The sequence below is a fragment of the Streptopelia decaocto genome, assembly GCF_964273445.1.
Source record: "Streptopelia decaocto genome assembly, chromosome: 6".
NCBI classification, from domain to species: Eukaryota; Metazoa; Chordata; class Aves; order Columbiformes; family Columbidae; genus Streptopelia; species Streptopelia decaocto.
The window spans coordinates 15689004-15706920 of NC_138660.1; the positions used below are offsets into that span (position 1 = coordinate 15689004).

The 17917-nt window shown below is 38.3% G+C and overlaps 1 protein-coding gene across 1 annotated transcript in view; it reads left to right on the forward strand.

The window, feature by feature from the left end:
• The window catches only part of SLC9A9 (solute carrier family 9 member A9), a 192144-nt gene that overhangs the window by 138050 nt on the left and 36177 nt on the right, over positions 1 to 17917 (forward strand). Inside the window, exon 14 of the mRNA XM_082057237.1 lies at positions 3425 to 3504. Coding sequence (XP_081913363.1) covers positions 3425 to 3504 — 80 coding nt within the window. The remainder of the gene's footprint in view (positions 1 to 3424; positions 3505 to 17917) is intronic.

Genomic DNA, 17917 nt, shown 5'->3' on the forward strand with positions numbered 1-17917 from the left:
CCTACCTCTTTATCTTGATCTCCCTTTTCTTCCCTTCCACAAATTCAATTTTCTCTTCTCTGAAAGAATTTGATTTAGTCAAGACTTTCATGTACATGGTTGTTTCTGGACTTCTGATTATGCTTTATTCTGGACTGGCTTACCCAGTAATTTTGGCAGTCAGCTAGCAGCAAATTCCAGTTCAAGTTGGAAGACCTGGAACGCAGTGCTCCTTCCCCAGCAAAGGTGGAGAGCTTTTTTATATATAATTAGCATCCTTACTTCTCCACACCATGACCTCATTCATCAAAAGCATCTCTCTTTATGTCAGTTCTACCTTATCTTTCTTTAAATGTGTTCATCAATATAAGCATAAATATAAGAAATAGCCTCATATTCATATCCACTTATTTATTGATGGACAGACACAATTCAGTTCTAAAAGAATCGAATTATAGAATATATACTATAGGCAATATATAGGATTTTATAGAAAATAATATATAAAAATAAACAAAAGCAGTTTGCTGCATATCACGTAAATTCAGAGTATAAACACTAAAGCTAACTGTGATAAGCAGAATGCAGGATACATAATTGCTAAGGAGAACTACAAAGCTGATCTGTTAAAAAAAGGCAAAAGCTTTTAAGGCAGTGGGCTTTTTAACACATTTCCCATAAGCAAAGTTAGTCAATAGCATATTTTATTCAGGTGGTTAATGTTATCTTAGAAATTCTGCTACATTAATCTCTATTGAGACAGTGAAAGAATATATTTTCTACAAGCATTTCTGGATATAGTATTGATCTTGGGAGAAAACTAAGCCTGCAAAACATGTAGCAATATCATCTCTGCCAAACTAATGTTCACAGTTTATTTAACCATCCGTATATATTTATCAGTATAATAAGAAAGTCATCTATACTTTCCCCTTCAGTTTCATCTGCCAGCTGGTTGGTGAATTTATTGCAAGTGACTAATGAGAGTAATCTCCATATGGGTAATTTCCAAGTAAGATATGAGAAACATTGGCATTCTCACTTCCTAGAGAGAAAAATCATCCAGAAGATGTGGTGGGCTGCCTTCCCTACTTCTGCATCTCTGAAGTGCAGAGAGAGTTAAGAGTTACTTTTTAAGATCATAGGATCCAAAAATCTGCCGTAGCCCAAAAGCATTCACATTGGATGTTTTCCCTAATATCCAATCTAAACTTCTCCTGGTGCATCTTGAGGCTGTTTCCTCTCATCCTATTTCTTGTTACTTGAGAAAAGAGACCAACACCCTCCACGCTACAACCTCCTTTCAGATAGTTGTAGACAGCCATAAGGTCTCCCCTCAGCCTCCTTTGCTCCAGGCCAGCCCAAAATTGAACAGTGTCCAAGGTGGGGCATCAGCAGCACCGAGTACAGGGGAACAATCACTGCCCTAGTCCTGCTGGCCACACTAGTGCTGATACAAGCCAGGATGCTGTTGGCCACCTGGGCACACTGCTGGCTCATGTTCAGCCAGCTGTTGACCAACACCTTTTCCATCAGGCAACTTTCCAGCCACTCTTCCCCAAGCTTGTAGAGTCCCTAAGATCAAACTCCTTTCTGTGAGTACCTGCATGCAAGGTGTCACAAGCAGTGCCCACAGTGGTTCTTACAGAGTTTATTTTAAAAAGACAGAGTAGCAGACATTCAGAGACAGTATAGCTACACCAGGAATCCAGCTGCACCTTTGAATCCAGCTTACTATTCAGTCCTCCAAAGGACCAAAATGCTCAAGAGCTCAATACAAGCTAGGAATCAGGAACAGCATTAATCATGGACACCACATGTATTACATAAAACATCTCTCACAAATTTGTTAATCAAGAGACACAGTCTTGCAGAATTCTCACATAGACATTCGGAGTACTGCACCATAAATAGCTTAAAACCTTATAGCAGATATGTGCAGCAGAGTACTAGAGATTTGGGGCATCAGAGAATAATAAAAATCCCAATCATATTAATCATAAGCCCTCCAAGCACCAAAGAAACCAACACAGCAAGAAGCAGAGTTTGCCTTCTTAAGGAACAGCAATGCAAATAGTTCTCTGCAAGCCTCAGGTGGCAACCAGTGTTTCCAAAAAGAGAAGCAGTATAAGATAACTCACCGCGAACAGACACTGCTGGCATAGAGCACTACGCTGTGCCCAAGAAGTTCACTGTCACTGAGGAAGCTCTGGGATACACGAGACTCCATTTTAGCCAAGGCAAAAGTTGCACTAACCATAAACTTCAAGAACACAGTCACAGCCTTGAGTAAACAGGGCTTGTCCTTCCACAGGTGGTATTAATACCCATCAGAAGAGCTGCAAACCTGAGTAGCAATCACTGCTGGCCTATAGAAACCCCTAGTAGCTAGTTATCATTACTGCTCCCTGGACCTAGGAATTCTGCACCACCTGTGCAGGACACTTTTCCAGATCACTAGTAGTAAACCCAGTAGTGGGTTTGGATGCCCTTATTGTTCAAAACACCTGAAGTAGCAAGGGGCCACAGCCAAGTAGCATGCAGAGGGTATCTCAAAGACTGCAAAGGTAAAATGTTGTGCTAGAACAATGGGTAATGGTTTTAAACTAAAAGAGGGTAGATTTAGACTAGATATAAAGAAGAAATTCTTCAACATGTGGGTGGTGAGGCACTGCAACAGGTTGCCCAGAGAGGTAGTAGGTGCCCCATCCCTGGAAATGTTCAAGGTCAGACTGGACAGAGCTCTGAGCAACCTGGTATAGTGGAAGATGTCCCTGCTCATTGCACAGGAGTTAGAATGGACAATCTTTAAAAGTCCCATGCCAACCCAAACTAGTCTATGATTCTATGGTTTCAAATTATGACCCTGAGTAAAAGGACAGTCCGCCTATCTACCTTTGCAGCACACCCCTGAATTAGCTTGCAGAAAGGAAAGCAGCATTTTGAGTCTTGCTTACTCAAGTCATGTTCCTCTCCCCTTGGAAAGAAGCACAGAAAGAAAAGCAGCGTCATAATTAGAATATCATGATCCCTTTGGGAATGACATTTTGTTAGATGTACACAAATAACATCTGATCTTGTAGGAGTAAACTGAAGTAATCCCACAATGGCAATTAAATCAAAATATCATTTTATTGATCTCAGAATATAGTGCTTCTCAGCTGCTTAATAAAATGGGAATCATTAATAAAAGTAAATGCTGCGCTCTTCCAATGAGTATTATAGCAATGAGAAATGTGCTATATGAGCCAATTTGCTCCTAAACTGATTCAGAGATGACATTTGTGTGCCAAAGGAGCTTTTTAAATTTAAAAAAAAATAAATAAATAAATAAAAAGTGCAGTTAATTTTCACTTGGCTTGACGTGTATTTTTAATATTGGAACTCAATGTTTTATTTATGTTATAAAAATGCTTTTCACTTTATTCATTTATTTATTTTGCAGAGTGCATCTAACTTGGATAAAAATACAACCAAAGCTGAGAGCGCATGGCTGTTCAGAATATGGTACGGCTTTGACCACAAGTATCCTTTTCTGTTAAGCCATAGGTCAGGGCTGTCCAACTCATTTTCACCGGGGACCACATCAGCCTCGCAGTTGTCTTCAAAGGACCAAAGGTAATTTTAGGACTGTATAAATGTAGGCATAGTTACATTTATTCAGGAGTTTGACACTCCTACCGTAGATGATAGTTGTATTACAACTAGCACCTTTAAAGTAGTTAAGAACCAAAAAGAAAAAAATATTATACTTTTAAAAACAAAAGCATAATTCAATGCGTTTAGTAAGGAGAAGAAATATTGGATGTTCAAAGAAACAGAAAGTCTAGAGAAGCTGGGCCATGCAGTAATAAGTACATTCCTGATTGAGGCTATGGGGACTAAGAGCAAGCTAAGAAGCTCCACCCTACAGTAGTACATAGACAATAGCTTTCAATAAAGTAACCTTTTTAAATTCCAAGATAAAACTAATACATTATTAATCAGGTGTTTGGGAAACCAGGAACTTGGACACTGAAGCAGCCCAATGGCTGCTACCTGCCCACATATTCAGAAAGCGGTAACTACCCAAGAGAAAGTAAAAATAAGACAACCCTGGTTTCCCCACGCCTCTTACAACAGAGAAAGATGCACCCATTGTGAAGAGGTAGCTCCCAGGACTCCCCCTGAAGCTCACGCTTCCTCTTCCATGGATTCTCTAGCCTTTGTGCTTTTATTCTCACTCTTACTGAGGCACATGTGGTAGAGATCTTGAACATGGGTGTCTAATGCTTTATTCTAGAAAGTCTGGTTTCCACATCTTTTGCATTTCAAGAAAGTATTTTAAGTTTTGTTTGGGTTTTTTTTTTTTTTTTAATATCCTTAAAAAGAACATCCTCCCAAAACCAAGGTAGAACAGGCACCCTTTGACATCCATGCTGTCACTAATGCCTGTGCAAAGATGGCAAAACTACCGTTCTAATTTGTTGCCATTTTAAACTGACTCTGTGAAGGCTTTGCATAGCCATCAGTGAGATCCCACAATAACAATCATGCCCTAAGGCTTTAACAAAGATATACAATGAACATAAGAGGAGCCCATCTGCTGATTTCCATGCATAGTGGCTCAGGAGCTAAACAGGCAAAGCTCTACCAGTAGGCTCCATTATTCAATAGCACATCTCTTGGGCCATTACCCTGCACTACTGAGTAGAGATTAATGCTCAGCCTACATGTATATTTTTCTGATACCAGCTGCAGCAAACTAGGATGAAATATTTTGGCTGATAAAGTCGTAACTCTTTGAGAATACAGCTTCCTTAGAGAATTCAAGTGAAGTTATCCTTCAGAGGCTTTTGATGGAAAACACTTTTTTTTTTGGTTAAGAATTAATGTACTGCCCTAATTAATCTGCCAGACCAGTTTTAAGGGCCAAAAAGCACTTAGTATTAAATTATTTCCCTATGACAATTCCTCAAGAATGCTTTGAAATAGTAGGTGAATACTATATATAAATAGGGAATGTGTTTAAATGTTAATGCTGAGTACCAGCATAACTGGCTTTAACTACCACTCAGCTCCACTTCCTTTTCAGAAGGAATAGCCTGTGGTTGTGGTATCTTAGAAACTCTGAGTCAGAAGGAACAGATTAACAAGGAAAAAATTTTACTCTGAAAAGAACAGGAAAAAGAAATGTGGAAGGAAAAACAGGACAGACACAAGTTTTTTTTTTTTTAAAAAAAAAAAAAAAAAAAGAAAAGATACATGAAAGAGACAACAAGAGTCAAGCAAGAAAACAAGGGACAGAGGCAGAAGGGAGAGAGAGAAATCAATATGAAGAAGACAGACAAGAGTACATGCAAAATGAAAGGACTGTAGAATGCACCAGAAGTGCCACCTCTCAGAGGTTATTCTTTATGGTAGAAATCTTGAAATATGAGTGTCTAATGCTTTATGCTAGAAAGCCTGGTTTCCGTGCCTTTTGCATTTCAATAAAATATTTTAAGTGATTTCTTTTAAATATTCTTAAAAAAAAAAAAATTAAGTGTCAATCTCTCAGCCAAATCACAATCTTCCTTTAGAGTTTAGATTTTAAGAGATTATGTCCCTGTCATTATCCTAAAATATATTTTTATTACAAATAATGCTTCTACATTTTACTAATCCTGGAAATACATACCCAGATACCTGCACAGAACAATGGTTCAACCCACTAATGCTGTGACTCACAGCTCTGAGCATTTCTTTGGTGTGACTATTTCTGAAATACATTCTTTTCAGGGAGAGAAATTATCCACCCAAACTTTCTTTTGCTTTCCCCTGCCTAATGTTACAAATCTGCACTGCTAAACTTTGAAAGAAATTGTCATGCAGCACAGTATTTATGCCCAATAAAAGATCGCATACAAGATTATTATAAAGCTTTCAAAGAAAAAATACAGCAAAATAATAATCTGGTTATATATTTTGAAAGCATAAAAAACTGCGACAAAATCTATAGTTTGACATTTTCTCTTCGGCATTAACACAAATCTACCCACTCTTCTGGCAATACCATCTCTTTGCCCATTTATTTCACAAGGGAAAAGAAAGAGGGAGGAAATATCACTGAGGAAATGAAAAAGTTATACTGTTCCTCGCTGACCTTATGAATGATTTCCACTTAGTTCAGCAGTCATAGGCAATGGCAACATGCCACGCTAGGGTAGAACTAAACAAAAAAGAGCTTGAAATTCTATTTGAGAATCAAACTTGATTTTTATTTTCTGAAAGAAACAGTAAGAGGCTGATCCAGAGCCAGCTGGGTTCGAGAAGGCTTGTTTAAGCAAATGTCTTTGCATCAGGTATTGACACCTAAGAAGAACATCCCAACCTCCAAAATCTAGACTAAGAAATGTTAATACAGGAATAATAAAAACTAAGAACAGATCATTTAATTTTTTAGAGGTGTCCTCTTGGCTTTTCATCTCAAAGTTGTCCCATTCCAGAACATCTCACAACAAAATTATAACTTTGTGGGCTACCAGCAATTTGCTTTTAACTCTTCTCAGTCCCAAACCTCTTTAATTGCTTACTCCAGCAAATATCACTGGGTTTTCCCTGCCTAGTCCCAAGACATTGTGTACCTAACTAGAGTTAGAATTCCGCCTCGACATAGGCTTGTATTCCCAGCTACAGTCTGCTGCAAAAAATGAAGATAAAATTAGGATGATAAAAGTGTCTTTCAAACAATCTTCACCTGTTTTTCCACCTACTTTAGACAGAGTTCCTGCAATCATTTCTGGTTTAACTTGATCTTATACAAGGCTTTTGTCCACTAAGGCTTCTCTCTCTGTATTCATATAATTCTCACTTTCTCCTGTGGGGGTATTTTTCCCCTCACTGGCTGCTCTGTAGCATCCATCAGGAAGATGACTACGCTGTTCTCCCAGCTTCTCGCACCATAAACCGAGAAGAGAAGGAAGGATTTGGGATTGCTTCACTAAAACACAAAAGTGCAAAAATAACTGAAAATGAAGATAAAGAGACCATGATGTACATGCTAAGATATTTCCATCCATAAATGCTCACCGTGTTCATAAAGAGAAGCCTACATTATGTTGAAGGATATGTACTATAATAGCACACACAAATTTGCACTGAGAAGAAATAGTTACCGCATAAGAAGAGGATGTGTGCAAGATTACAACAGAAGAGAGCAAGAAGCGAAGGAAGAGGGTCCAAGGCTTCAAATGTATGGTAAGTTTCTTAAGTACTTAATAAGTATTAAATTGCAAGACAGAGGCCTTGGGCCCACCTGCAGCCAAGTCTAATCATTTCTTTTCCCTGGCAATGGGGTGAGGAGGAGAGTGTGATGTGGTCCTCTAGGAGTAAGCAACATGACCAGAGCACTAATGCTGCCCATCTCTGGCAGGGTGAGGGGTGAGAGGAAGCACAAGAGATACAACAGTGGTTCTTAGCTGGCCAGCGTGGGTATCATGAGTATTGCAACGACAGGGCTTTTGCGCCTTGGTACTGCTCCAAGCTACCAAATAGCAACAAAGCTGCCTAACCTGCACAGAGCTTTACTTTTCAAGTGGCTCACTTGCACGCTGCCATGAATAGAGTAGGAGAAGAGCTTTATCCTGCTATACAGATTTCTTTTCCAATCTGAGGAACTAATATTCAGGTGCACTGAACAGAAGCAGGAGACTGGGACAGAGTGAGCCAATTCTCCATAATACAACTTCTGAAAGTGTTTCTACTTGAACTGCAGTTATCCATCATTCAGATGCATTCCTTTCAGTTAAAAAACAAGGTTGTTTTTGTCCCTTGCACTTACCTGAAGTCAATCAGCCAAAAAGAATTGCACTATTTGTAGACTCCAAAAGTTTATCCTCCTTAACTTATCAGGGTAAATATCATTTTATTTCTCCTGTTCTTTGTATGCGGATAAAACAGACATAATGGCTGCCTATTGAGTAAGGTAAGTACTATTTTGTGCCTGTGAGAAAGTGGAAAAGCTACAAAAAGCAAAAGTGTGCTGCAGGGTGAACTGACAATCAAGGAAAAATTCAGCATTTTGTGGTCTTCAGGTGATTTTTTTCTTATGGAATGACTTGTTACTCATATCAGAGACAGACATCTTTGGAAAGAAAAGGCAAAAGGCTCTAAGCATGTGTGCGCACACCATTGGTTTTTGGGGTTGGTTTGGTTTTTTTTACCTGTTGGAGAATGAAAGATTTCTTAATTACTAATATTCTGATTTGGTGTTCTTCATCACTTCAGTGCCAACAACAAAATAGCACCTAATGTCCTAGTTTTGGACCAGAACCTCATTTCACCAGGCAGTTTTCAAACAGAAAAAAGACAATCTTAGAAAGACTTCAGTCAAAGAAGCATCAGATAATGCAATGTGAGCAAATTCAGGTGCCACAAACAGTAGAACTGGCCAGCAGGAAAGGTAGATGTCAGAGCACGGACATGCCAATAGAGCACAAGAATCAGTTTTCCAGCTGTTACAAACAGATCATAATAAAAGCTGAGAGGAAACACAAATCTTAGTAAATGAATTATAGCAGATGAACATGAACATGACACAAGAGCAGCTGACTATGTCATAAGGCTTCCTCAAACACCGCAAACCTTGAACAGTACAAGGTCCCCGGAAGGTATTTTATTATGGAAACAATTGCCTGAACTTGGCTCAAAACTCATTCAACTCAACAACACATTTTCAAGCACATGATCTAGAAAACTCATTGTTCTTTTTACAGCACAGATAATCAGTGTATCTGATTTGGTGCTATTTCCTAACCTTTTCCAAGGACACGAGATTGTTGAAACTCTGCAAATTAACCTAATAAAGGAACATGGCTAACGATTAACCAGGACAATAAGTGACCTCAGTTTGTCCTCCATTCACAGAAAGAAACCTGGGTAAATAATTCTTAAACAATTCCACACTAAATATGTGAGTAAAATCATTCTCATTTATAAATTTCTCTCATGTCAATTCTTTGAAAAAGATTGCATTCACGTCCAGGTATTTTTTACAAGAAAAACAATTACTAAATATGAGTTAAAAAACAAGTGTGAATGTGAAGATAAATATAAAAGCTTTACATGAAAAAAAAACCAAACCTCTAGTTCTTTTACAATATGACATATGATCCTTTTCACCCTTCCATTGCATAGAGACATATATAAAGATTAATTATGATAGTTTCTTGATATTTTTATTGCAAAATATAAACATTTGAACCCACCCTTTCCCCATCGTCATCCTGAAGAAAGCAGGGAGCTGCAGCAATTTTAGTTGCACAAAATATAATTAAAAGGAGATAAAGTGTGAAATCTTTACTATTCAGGTTTTATATCCTGACACTAATTGAGTACCTTGCCCCACCCCACCCACCCCTCCCCCCCCCCCCCCAAAAAAAAAAAAAGAACTGACAAGGTGAAGGGAAGATAACAAAGATGGAAAGATCAGGTTCTTTTTCATTGTCTAATTTTATCTCTTATGTCACAAATTAAGTCATTCTGGAAAATGACTTTTTTTTTGCCAAAGGTTTTACTTCGCTGGTAGAAAAGCCATTATATCAAATTTCTTGATTTCTTTAAAAGCTTCCTAGAAGCATGCAATGCTTTTACCTTTAAGGAAAGAAATACATAGGGGAAATCTGTGTGATTTATTTTTTAAATCAATATGTAAGCTATTGTCAAATCTTTGTTCTCATCCACCAAAGACATGCTGGGCCAGGTTCTATTTTCCATTCTTTGCATTGAAAGGTCATTGCTTTTTTTTTTTTTTTTTTTTTTTTTTTTTTTTTTTTTTAAGAGTTTGGCATGGTATCTAAGGCAGAACCTGGCTCAGTGCAGAATCACCAGCTTTTCTATTGAACATCATAGCTCATTTGATGTAGCATACTTTTTGCTTGTGCTGTTCAAGGGGTTCTCTCAATTTCTGACAACAAGGACCACAACTGAATATCAAGACTGTTTCACAGACTCCAGCAGCCCCAATGTAAATGCACGGGTCTTTACACAACTATGTCACTTTCTTTCATGCAAAAATATATTAAAATGTGTTAAAATCTGCAACAGCTAGAAACATCAATCCTCATCCCAAAGAGAGTTCTAAAAGTAGAAGTAAAATTGCTCATAAAAAATATAACATTTTAATCTTTCCAGTGAGTAACAACTCCAAAGCTTATTTTAAAAATGGAAACTTTCATAAATGTTTCTGATGCTTATCAACTGCATAGGAGTCTGGCAGCCCACCAAGTAGGTCAGAAAGTTGACAAAAGAGTAGAGAAGTGGAACTGAAGCCCTAAGAAATCTGGCTTTTGCAGGGCTCTCAGCAGAGGCTGTTATTGTGCCTTCCACATGGTTTACCAGAGCCAGGGAAAATAAGGGAAAAGGGGCAGGGAACAGGTAAAGCTTCAATCTATAACACTGCTGAAACTGCCTTTTTTTTTTTAGTTTCAGCAAACCTGCACTTTAGACACAGAGATAACACGCTGCCTATGATTCATTCCTTCAGTATGTGTAAGTGGCTGGCATTAAAGAATCTCAGTTCTGTGCACAGCACCACTCCATGCTCCATCCCTGCCTGGGGGTGAGCAGCCAGTCCCCCTGGCCTGGGGACCCTTGGCATAACACCCCAGAGCTGAAATACCTGAGCCATTCCTCCCAGATCACCAAGGATTGCTTCTCACACTACTGAGCAAACCAGCAGATGCTCACAAGTCCCACCCAATGCACGTAGCACTTCATACATACACAGCACTAGCATGTTAGCCAGCATCAAGATTTACACTTCAGCATAGGAGAAACTCAGCACATACACCACCAAGACAGAACCAAGTACAGATGATTCCTCTCACAGACATATTCTATACAGAGTTGCTATATTAATAGCTCTTGACCAAGAACCAAATATTCCAGCACGGAACTCAAAAAGCCGCTACTTTTAAAAAGACACCATCCAGTTCTGCAACTTTCTTCTACCTGTATGGCTGTCTGTTACAGTACCTGTCAAATCAAAATACAGAACTTGAAGGAGTTGATCTAAAGCCTAGTGAAGTAAATGGACTCACAGGTTATTGATTTCGACAAATTACAGGCCAAGCCACTGTAGTATCTGATTTTACTGATAAGTATTAATTATTATTCCATGTGACAATTTTTTATTTTCTTTTATTTTTTTTCCTCCCCTTCTCACTTTATTATTATAGTGTACTGTAGTCTGAATGTACAAAGAAGCAGAAGCCAAGGCTTGTTTTAGTCCACTCAAGCACGAAATTACAGTTTGTTGGCTCACAATACTTAACAGCACCCAGGAGACCCAACTATGATATAAGAGTACAGGAAGCTTATAAGGCAGATTTAATCAAGCATAACTTAAAACCTTCTTTCAAGTCACTTACGTCCCTGTATGTGCAAAAAGTTACTTTGAATTACATCTAAAGTGTTTTTAAATGTTCTTCTGCATGTATATCTTTCATTGTTACCTTTCCAGTCACTTAGCACATATTAGAATGCTTAGACGTGCATGCAGCACATGCTGCATATATAATAGCATCTATAAATGGCACTTTTACAGCAGCAATTGTCACAGCAAGATATTTCCAATTATAACATCAGCTAAGCAAGAAAATGGTAATACTTCCTAGTAAGGGTCTATTATTAATGTTAAATTACAGTGGTATTCCTGTAAAAGCTATGAGACTAAAGGAATTCAGGATGATTAAGGTTATTACCAGAAACGCCAAAGGGCACGTTAATGATTTTCTATTAGAAAGTATTCTTGAATTGAACTCTTTTACAGAAAGCTAATATCTGGATGCAAAACCCTTAAAGTCATTGACATGTTCCAGAGCCTTCAGTGGGTGTGGATGAGGCTCTCAATACAGGTCCTATTTAGAAGCTTAGTCTGTATTTTGGCATTCTTCCCATTTTAGGTGGTTGCACTGGAAAAAGCACTGTTGGTATCCTTAGTTTGTGCTGGCTGTGATAGTTTTGAGTTGAGTTCAACTACTTCAACACACAAACACAGAACCACCAATAAGCCTGAAGGAAATGTGCAAAGGAAAAAATTGTCTGTCTCTAATTTTAAGAACACTTTGGCAATCAGTGATTCTATATAATGCAATTCTTGGCAGCAGAGAAACTCAAGAACTGTTTTTTGTTTTCTGACATTGAAATAGGTGTCTGCTTCACTAGAACATATGCATCATCATGCACTCAAATACATTGTGAGTCAACCAGTCTTAGTACCAGTTCTAAATTCAGCACTTTTTCTGAAGGGGATGCTAACTGGAGGGGGAGACGATAAATCAGAAGGATGAAAATACTAATTTAGGACTGATTTCACATGTGCATGAAGTATTAGAGCACATGATCACATCTTATGAGCTCACTTTAATAATTGTTAGAGGATGCAAAAGTCCTGAGCAGGGGAGACAAAGGCTGTCTTTCATCTTAAACTCTACTACAAGTTCCAATGGAAGTCAGTTTATAGTTCCTACAGAAACAAAGCTTCTTAATTTAGAATAGCAGAGGAACAGGTGGCAACACAAACATTGTTGGGCACTTCCTCTGTGGCTTGTTCACAACTGGTCATACGGCTGCACAGATGGAGAGTAATAGACTGTAAAATAACAACTTCAACAAAGTGTATATAGTTTACCTAAAAAAATCATGAAAGTAACACCAAAATTTTGTGGGTTCAGTGTTGTGGAGCTGCTATTCCAAAAAGCAAGAAATACTGTCATGAAAGGTTAGGAAATGCATACTTAATTACACTAATGGATGGGATAACTATTTTGGTCTGATGATCATGGTCATTTTTTTTCAGTTTGTCCTATTACACCTGATGAACAAAATTGTTGAGTGTTTATTTAAAAATCATTGCAAAAGTTGTATTATTCATGCAGACTTTTTCTTTTTTTACCTTCCATGTACATACATACTAAGAACATACTTTCGTGCTATGAATGCTAAAACCTCACTCAGATTCTATAAAGTTCCTAGCCAGTGCTGATGGACTTTGAGTGTTCTGCTGTCTGTTCGTTAGAAATTTATAGGGGTTATTTTATACAATCTGCTAAAAGCAACCTGGCGTTTTTCTGAACTGATTCTTTACCATGTTATGATACTTTAAGCATTTAATTTTGGATGCAGAAGTAGGGAAAACCAATTGAAAAATGAAGCATTTCTCTACACTTTTTGCAATATGGAATTTCTTAAAATAAACCACTGGCATCAACCATAATCTTTATATTTTAAGCAGTAATTTGTTATTTATTATATCCTTGTTAGCCAAACCTGCTCAGTACTATCTACTTTAAAGAACAGACAGCCCCAGCTTTGCAACATCTATAAATAGTTCAAGAAGAAGTTCCTTCCTTGTTTCATTTTGTGTTTGGTGCACTGCTAAGGACCTGGGGTCTAAATTCAGAGATGACTTGAACTGCAATTGTTACATCAGGGTAATACCATTAACTTAAGTGTAGTACATTAGTCTTAGTTTACACCAGTACAAGAGAGGCTGTCACTGCATCCAGCCTTCAGGCTTTCAATTACACATCTTTGGCTTTAGTGTCTTTAGAGTCTCAGTTGCACTAAGTAAAACAAAGCATCCCTTTTCATGTCCACTGTTTCCCCAAACTACCGGGAAAGAAATTCCCTCCATTCTACAGTGATTTAATTTGGATTCCTTGAGAAGAAAATATGGAGAACGTGGATTTTTCCTCAGCCATTGCACTACCCTGCACAGCCTCGGTCATGAAACCGCTTCTGCTTCCTCATTCTCCAGTGATCAGCGTCGGGTGGGAAGGGGGAGCACAGAAGCCTGATTTACACTTTAACTGTTGGCAGAACACCTAAAACCAGTTTGAGGAATATTTTCAGTGTGATTAAGATAAGAAACTATAGACCCTTCTTTAACAGGGAAGCACAGAAACGGTTTTTACTCATAAAAAAATCCAGTATGGTTTATTCAAAGGTTGAGTCCCCATTAAAGATACAGAATAGTGCATGTCACAAATGGTTAAGGCTTTGAAATTCTTTGTGGATTATTCACTGAAATTTGCATTTCACAAACTATTTTTGGATTCTGCATAAATGGAATATCTAATATAGAATTACATTATAATGAAATATGCAATAATGCAAGTACCCATAAAGTGCTTTTCATGTACTTGCAGGCATCCAAAAGTTTCAAATGCATAAAATACAATTACACTTGCTGCACAAAAGACTGCATGTCAGGTTCATGTACATTTAATTAAAATTCAGATGTAAAAATACATATATAGTCTGCTAATACATAGTTAAACTGCTAATGATACTCCATATCATGGCCAGTATCAGTGGGAACTGGAGTGAATCAAGATTGGTCTTTAGGGCTTGGTGCTTCTAGCTAAACTAGAGATGTATACTCCGTGCTATGCAGAAAATGCTATTTGTTAATGATCCATGAAAATGCAGATAAAGCAACTCTGGATCTGATTGTTCCACAGGTTGCTACAGAAATTTAAAGAGACAATGTAAAGATACAGTTTTTGTTTCATTATCTGTGATACTCAATTCAATGATACCTTAAATCTTAAAATTAAGGAAAGAATAAAAATATGAAAAAAGAAATGTACACATATATATGTAGTCCATATGGAATGTAATAATATTTTTCAACTGTCATTTCCCTCACTTTCATTCTCACTTACACAGTGGTGCAGCCCCAGCAGCAGGATTCTCTAGGGAAAGCATTGCCTCAGCACAGGCTGCTCTCTGGGTCTTGCCTGCAAGGATATTCTTTCAGGAAATATATGCAGTTGATTCAAACCCTCTTGGGCTGAGAGGAACCAAAAGTCCTGGTCTTTCACTTCTGAGATCGGTGCTTTAACACCTAGGCTATTATGTAAAAAATGGCCAGTAACTCACCTGGTAGCTGAAATTTTCTGGTTGAGTTCACTGCTGTCTCAATGAGTCAGGGATGGTACAAGGACACCTAACTTATCATGTCACTCTAAGAAATAAGGCAGAAATGAAATATTTCCACAGCCCTCTCCAAATTACAGTGTCTGCCTCTTTGATGCCTCCCTTCCCAGCCCAGGTTGTTTCTCAGCATACATAGGGATATGATTAGAAACCTAAGGAGACTCGTGGCTAATATTGCAGGTGAGTTGTGGTTTATTCTTAATAGTGTGGAATGCCAACTCTGTTCATTTTATTAGACTATGCATCTTCAGCAATATTTCCAACAACATAAAGGATAGCTAAAAATTACATTTTTATTTTAACTTCCTATATAGTAATAAATACATCTACATCTCTATGTTTTTGCTTTAGGCTCTGTTGCTACCCATTCAACAAGACAGCCATTTATCTTGGTATTTTTACTTTTGCACACAGAAGAGCTAGATCCTATTTTGTTAAGCATAAATACATGGATGCTTACATTATGAGTACAACTATAAAATCAGCATTATGATCTTGGACTGTTTTCTCAGTCTTCTTCTGTCTACATACCCACCCTTGCAGAGCACAGAACAATAACCTATTACCTACACCAATAATGATACACAGTGTTTTCCTAACATTAGATATGATTGATAAAAATAAAGACCTCCTGGGTCAAGCCTTTGTCCCTCTAGTCCAGACACACAGCAGTTCTGAGAGTGCACAATACCACTTCACACAGTGGGATTTACAATAGGGGTACCTACTGATTTGATCAGACCAAGCCTGACACAAGGCATAAAGAAAGTTTGGGGTGTGATTTCATGCATAGAGTGGTAGGTCCAGTCAAAGCAAATGAGCAAAAATTGTTACACATGTGCTGGCAAGCAGGCATATGCTTGCTTTGCCTCCACCTGCAAGGTAATTGCAATCCAAAAGCTGCACTGCCCCTGAGAGCAGTGCAAAGCTGGAGCTGCTATCTCCTGGGTGCACGTGTCAGGAAAAGTAGGTGTGCTACAAAATACAGCTAGGAAGCTGTAGCAAATAGCTGTGGATCAGATCAGGCTGGAGGCTCAGGGCAAATGCATCACAAACACTTTCTCAGGAGTTCCTCATAAGATGCAGCTGGGACCTGCTGCCATAGCCTGTCCCTGAAAGGTGTGCAGTTCCGTCCCCAGGGTGGGGAGGGGAGTTCCTGCAGCAGAAGCCTCAGCAAGACCTTGCCCAAAAACCCTCCCTCCCTACAGCTGGGGAATATGCTGTGAGCTTGTCACTACAGACTGAAAATGTGAGTGGAAAATATTTGAGGTAAATAAAAAGAAAATTCAGATTCTGTAGAGCAGTTCATCAGCTGCAAAGCAAATGGCTATGACTCAGTTTATCACAAACAATAACAGAACAAGAATTAACATTAACAAGCTAATGCTTCATCTGATTGTGAGGGGGGTTTTAATCTTGTTTGTAATTAATTTTGACAGATTGAATTAAAATGCTTATTTGCTTTGCATTTGATGTGCATGGGGCTGTTCCTGACTTCCTCTCATTAGATTACATGCAGTCAGCACCAGCCTTTGTAAGCCCTTTTACTTTTGGACACTGAAGAAGTAGACTATGTCTTTATTTCCATTTGTTAAAGATTTTTGATGTATTAAGAGGCTTCTGTTTTTCAGCAAGGTTTTCCTGCTTTTTATTGCTTTGCTTTCAGTTTTTCAGATATAGAAGCTTAACTTGAATATTAATGCATAAGCTCGCATTTTGACCATGGAGCCCCCTTGCTATATTCTTTTTTAAAAGCCTTCCTATGTTAGTTCCAGCTGAAGTACCAGAGGAATAGGCCTCTTATCCTTCTCTGTACTTTCTGTCAAAACACTTGCAAGAAACATTTTTGAGACATTTCAGCTGGAATTAACAAGACAAGACTGATTTCCTAAGATATGCCTGCCTTCCTCTGACAGAGTCAAGGAGACAGCCTGCTTCAGGAGACAAATGACTTTTCTTGCATTATTTTCTCCTTCTGATGTATGAACCATTCTCATCATCATTAGTTTGGATTCTAGTTGCTTACAGAGGTGGGTGTGGGCTCCTCAGCAACGAACATTTGTTAGAGCTACTGTGTGCAAAACTGCAGCTATCAAACAATGCTCAAGACTAGTTCTAAAGAGCTACAATCTATCACACACAGTCAGAAGGTTATTGGATTCTTATGTTTCTATACTCTGTATCTTAATACCTGCATTTTTGATGACTGCTGCTAGAATGCACACTTCTCAGGGAAATGAAAGCAAAGGAGGAGAGAAAAATCTTCTGGCAATAAATTTCACAGTAAATAAAAGAAAACTTGGAATATCAGGGGTGTAATGATTCTGTGCAGAATTTCAGCTGGTCCCCTTAGATTGTGCATCAAGCTGTGTTATTTGAGCATAGAGGTGACTCTTGTTTTGTGGTTATGCTGCCTATTTTACGTTTTATTTTAAAACTACAGTTACACAAATTGTTGTGAAAATAGCATACAGGAAAAGTATATAGATGTATTACGTGCAAAAATAGCACACACATTCACTGCTGCCTTGTATTAGTGTCAATAAAACAACAAACAACCCAATGAAAAAGTAAATCCAAAATAAGCCCCTTGGAATAAATGGAATTGATATGACTCCTGCCATAACTTAGCTCTTGCTCCAAGTACTAAATCCAGCACAGATGGAATCAGTTATTCAGCATTAACACCCCTGTAACTGAGGGCAGAATGTTCCTTGATGACTCTTTCCTGTTGTTTCACTGGGTTGTGCAAACTGCTGTAATGGTGGGACCAGGCAAGAAGAGCCAGTTTTGAAGGGTGCTTGGGCAGCATATACTTCAGTGTTTATCAGTAACCACCCCTAGGTGCAAACACTAGCCAGGGTTCCATGTACCCTGTGCACTGACAAGTGCGGGGGTGGGTACCTGAGCTGGCTGGTGTGCAAGATCTTGCTCCTTCTTCACATGCAGATGCTGAAAAATACACTCCAAATCC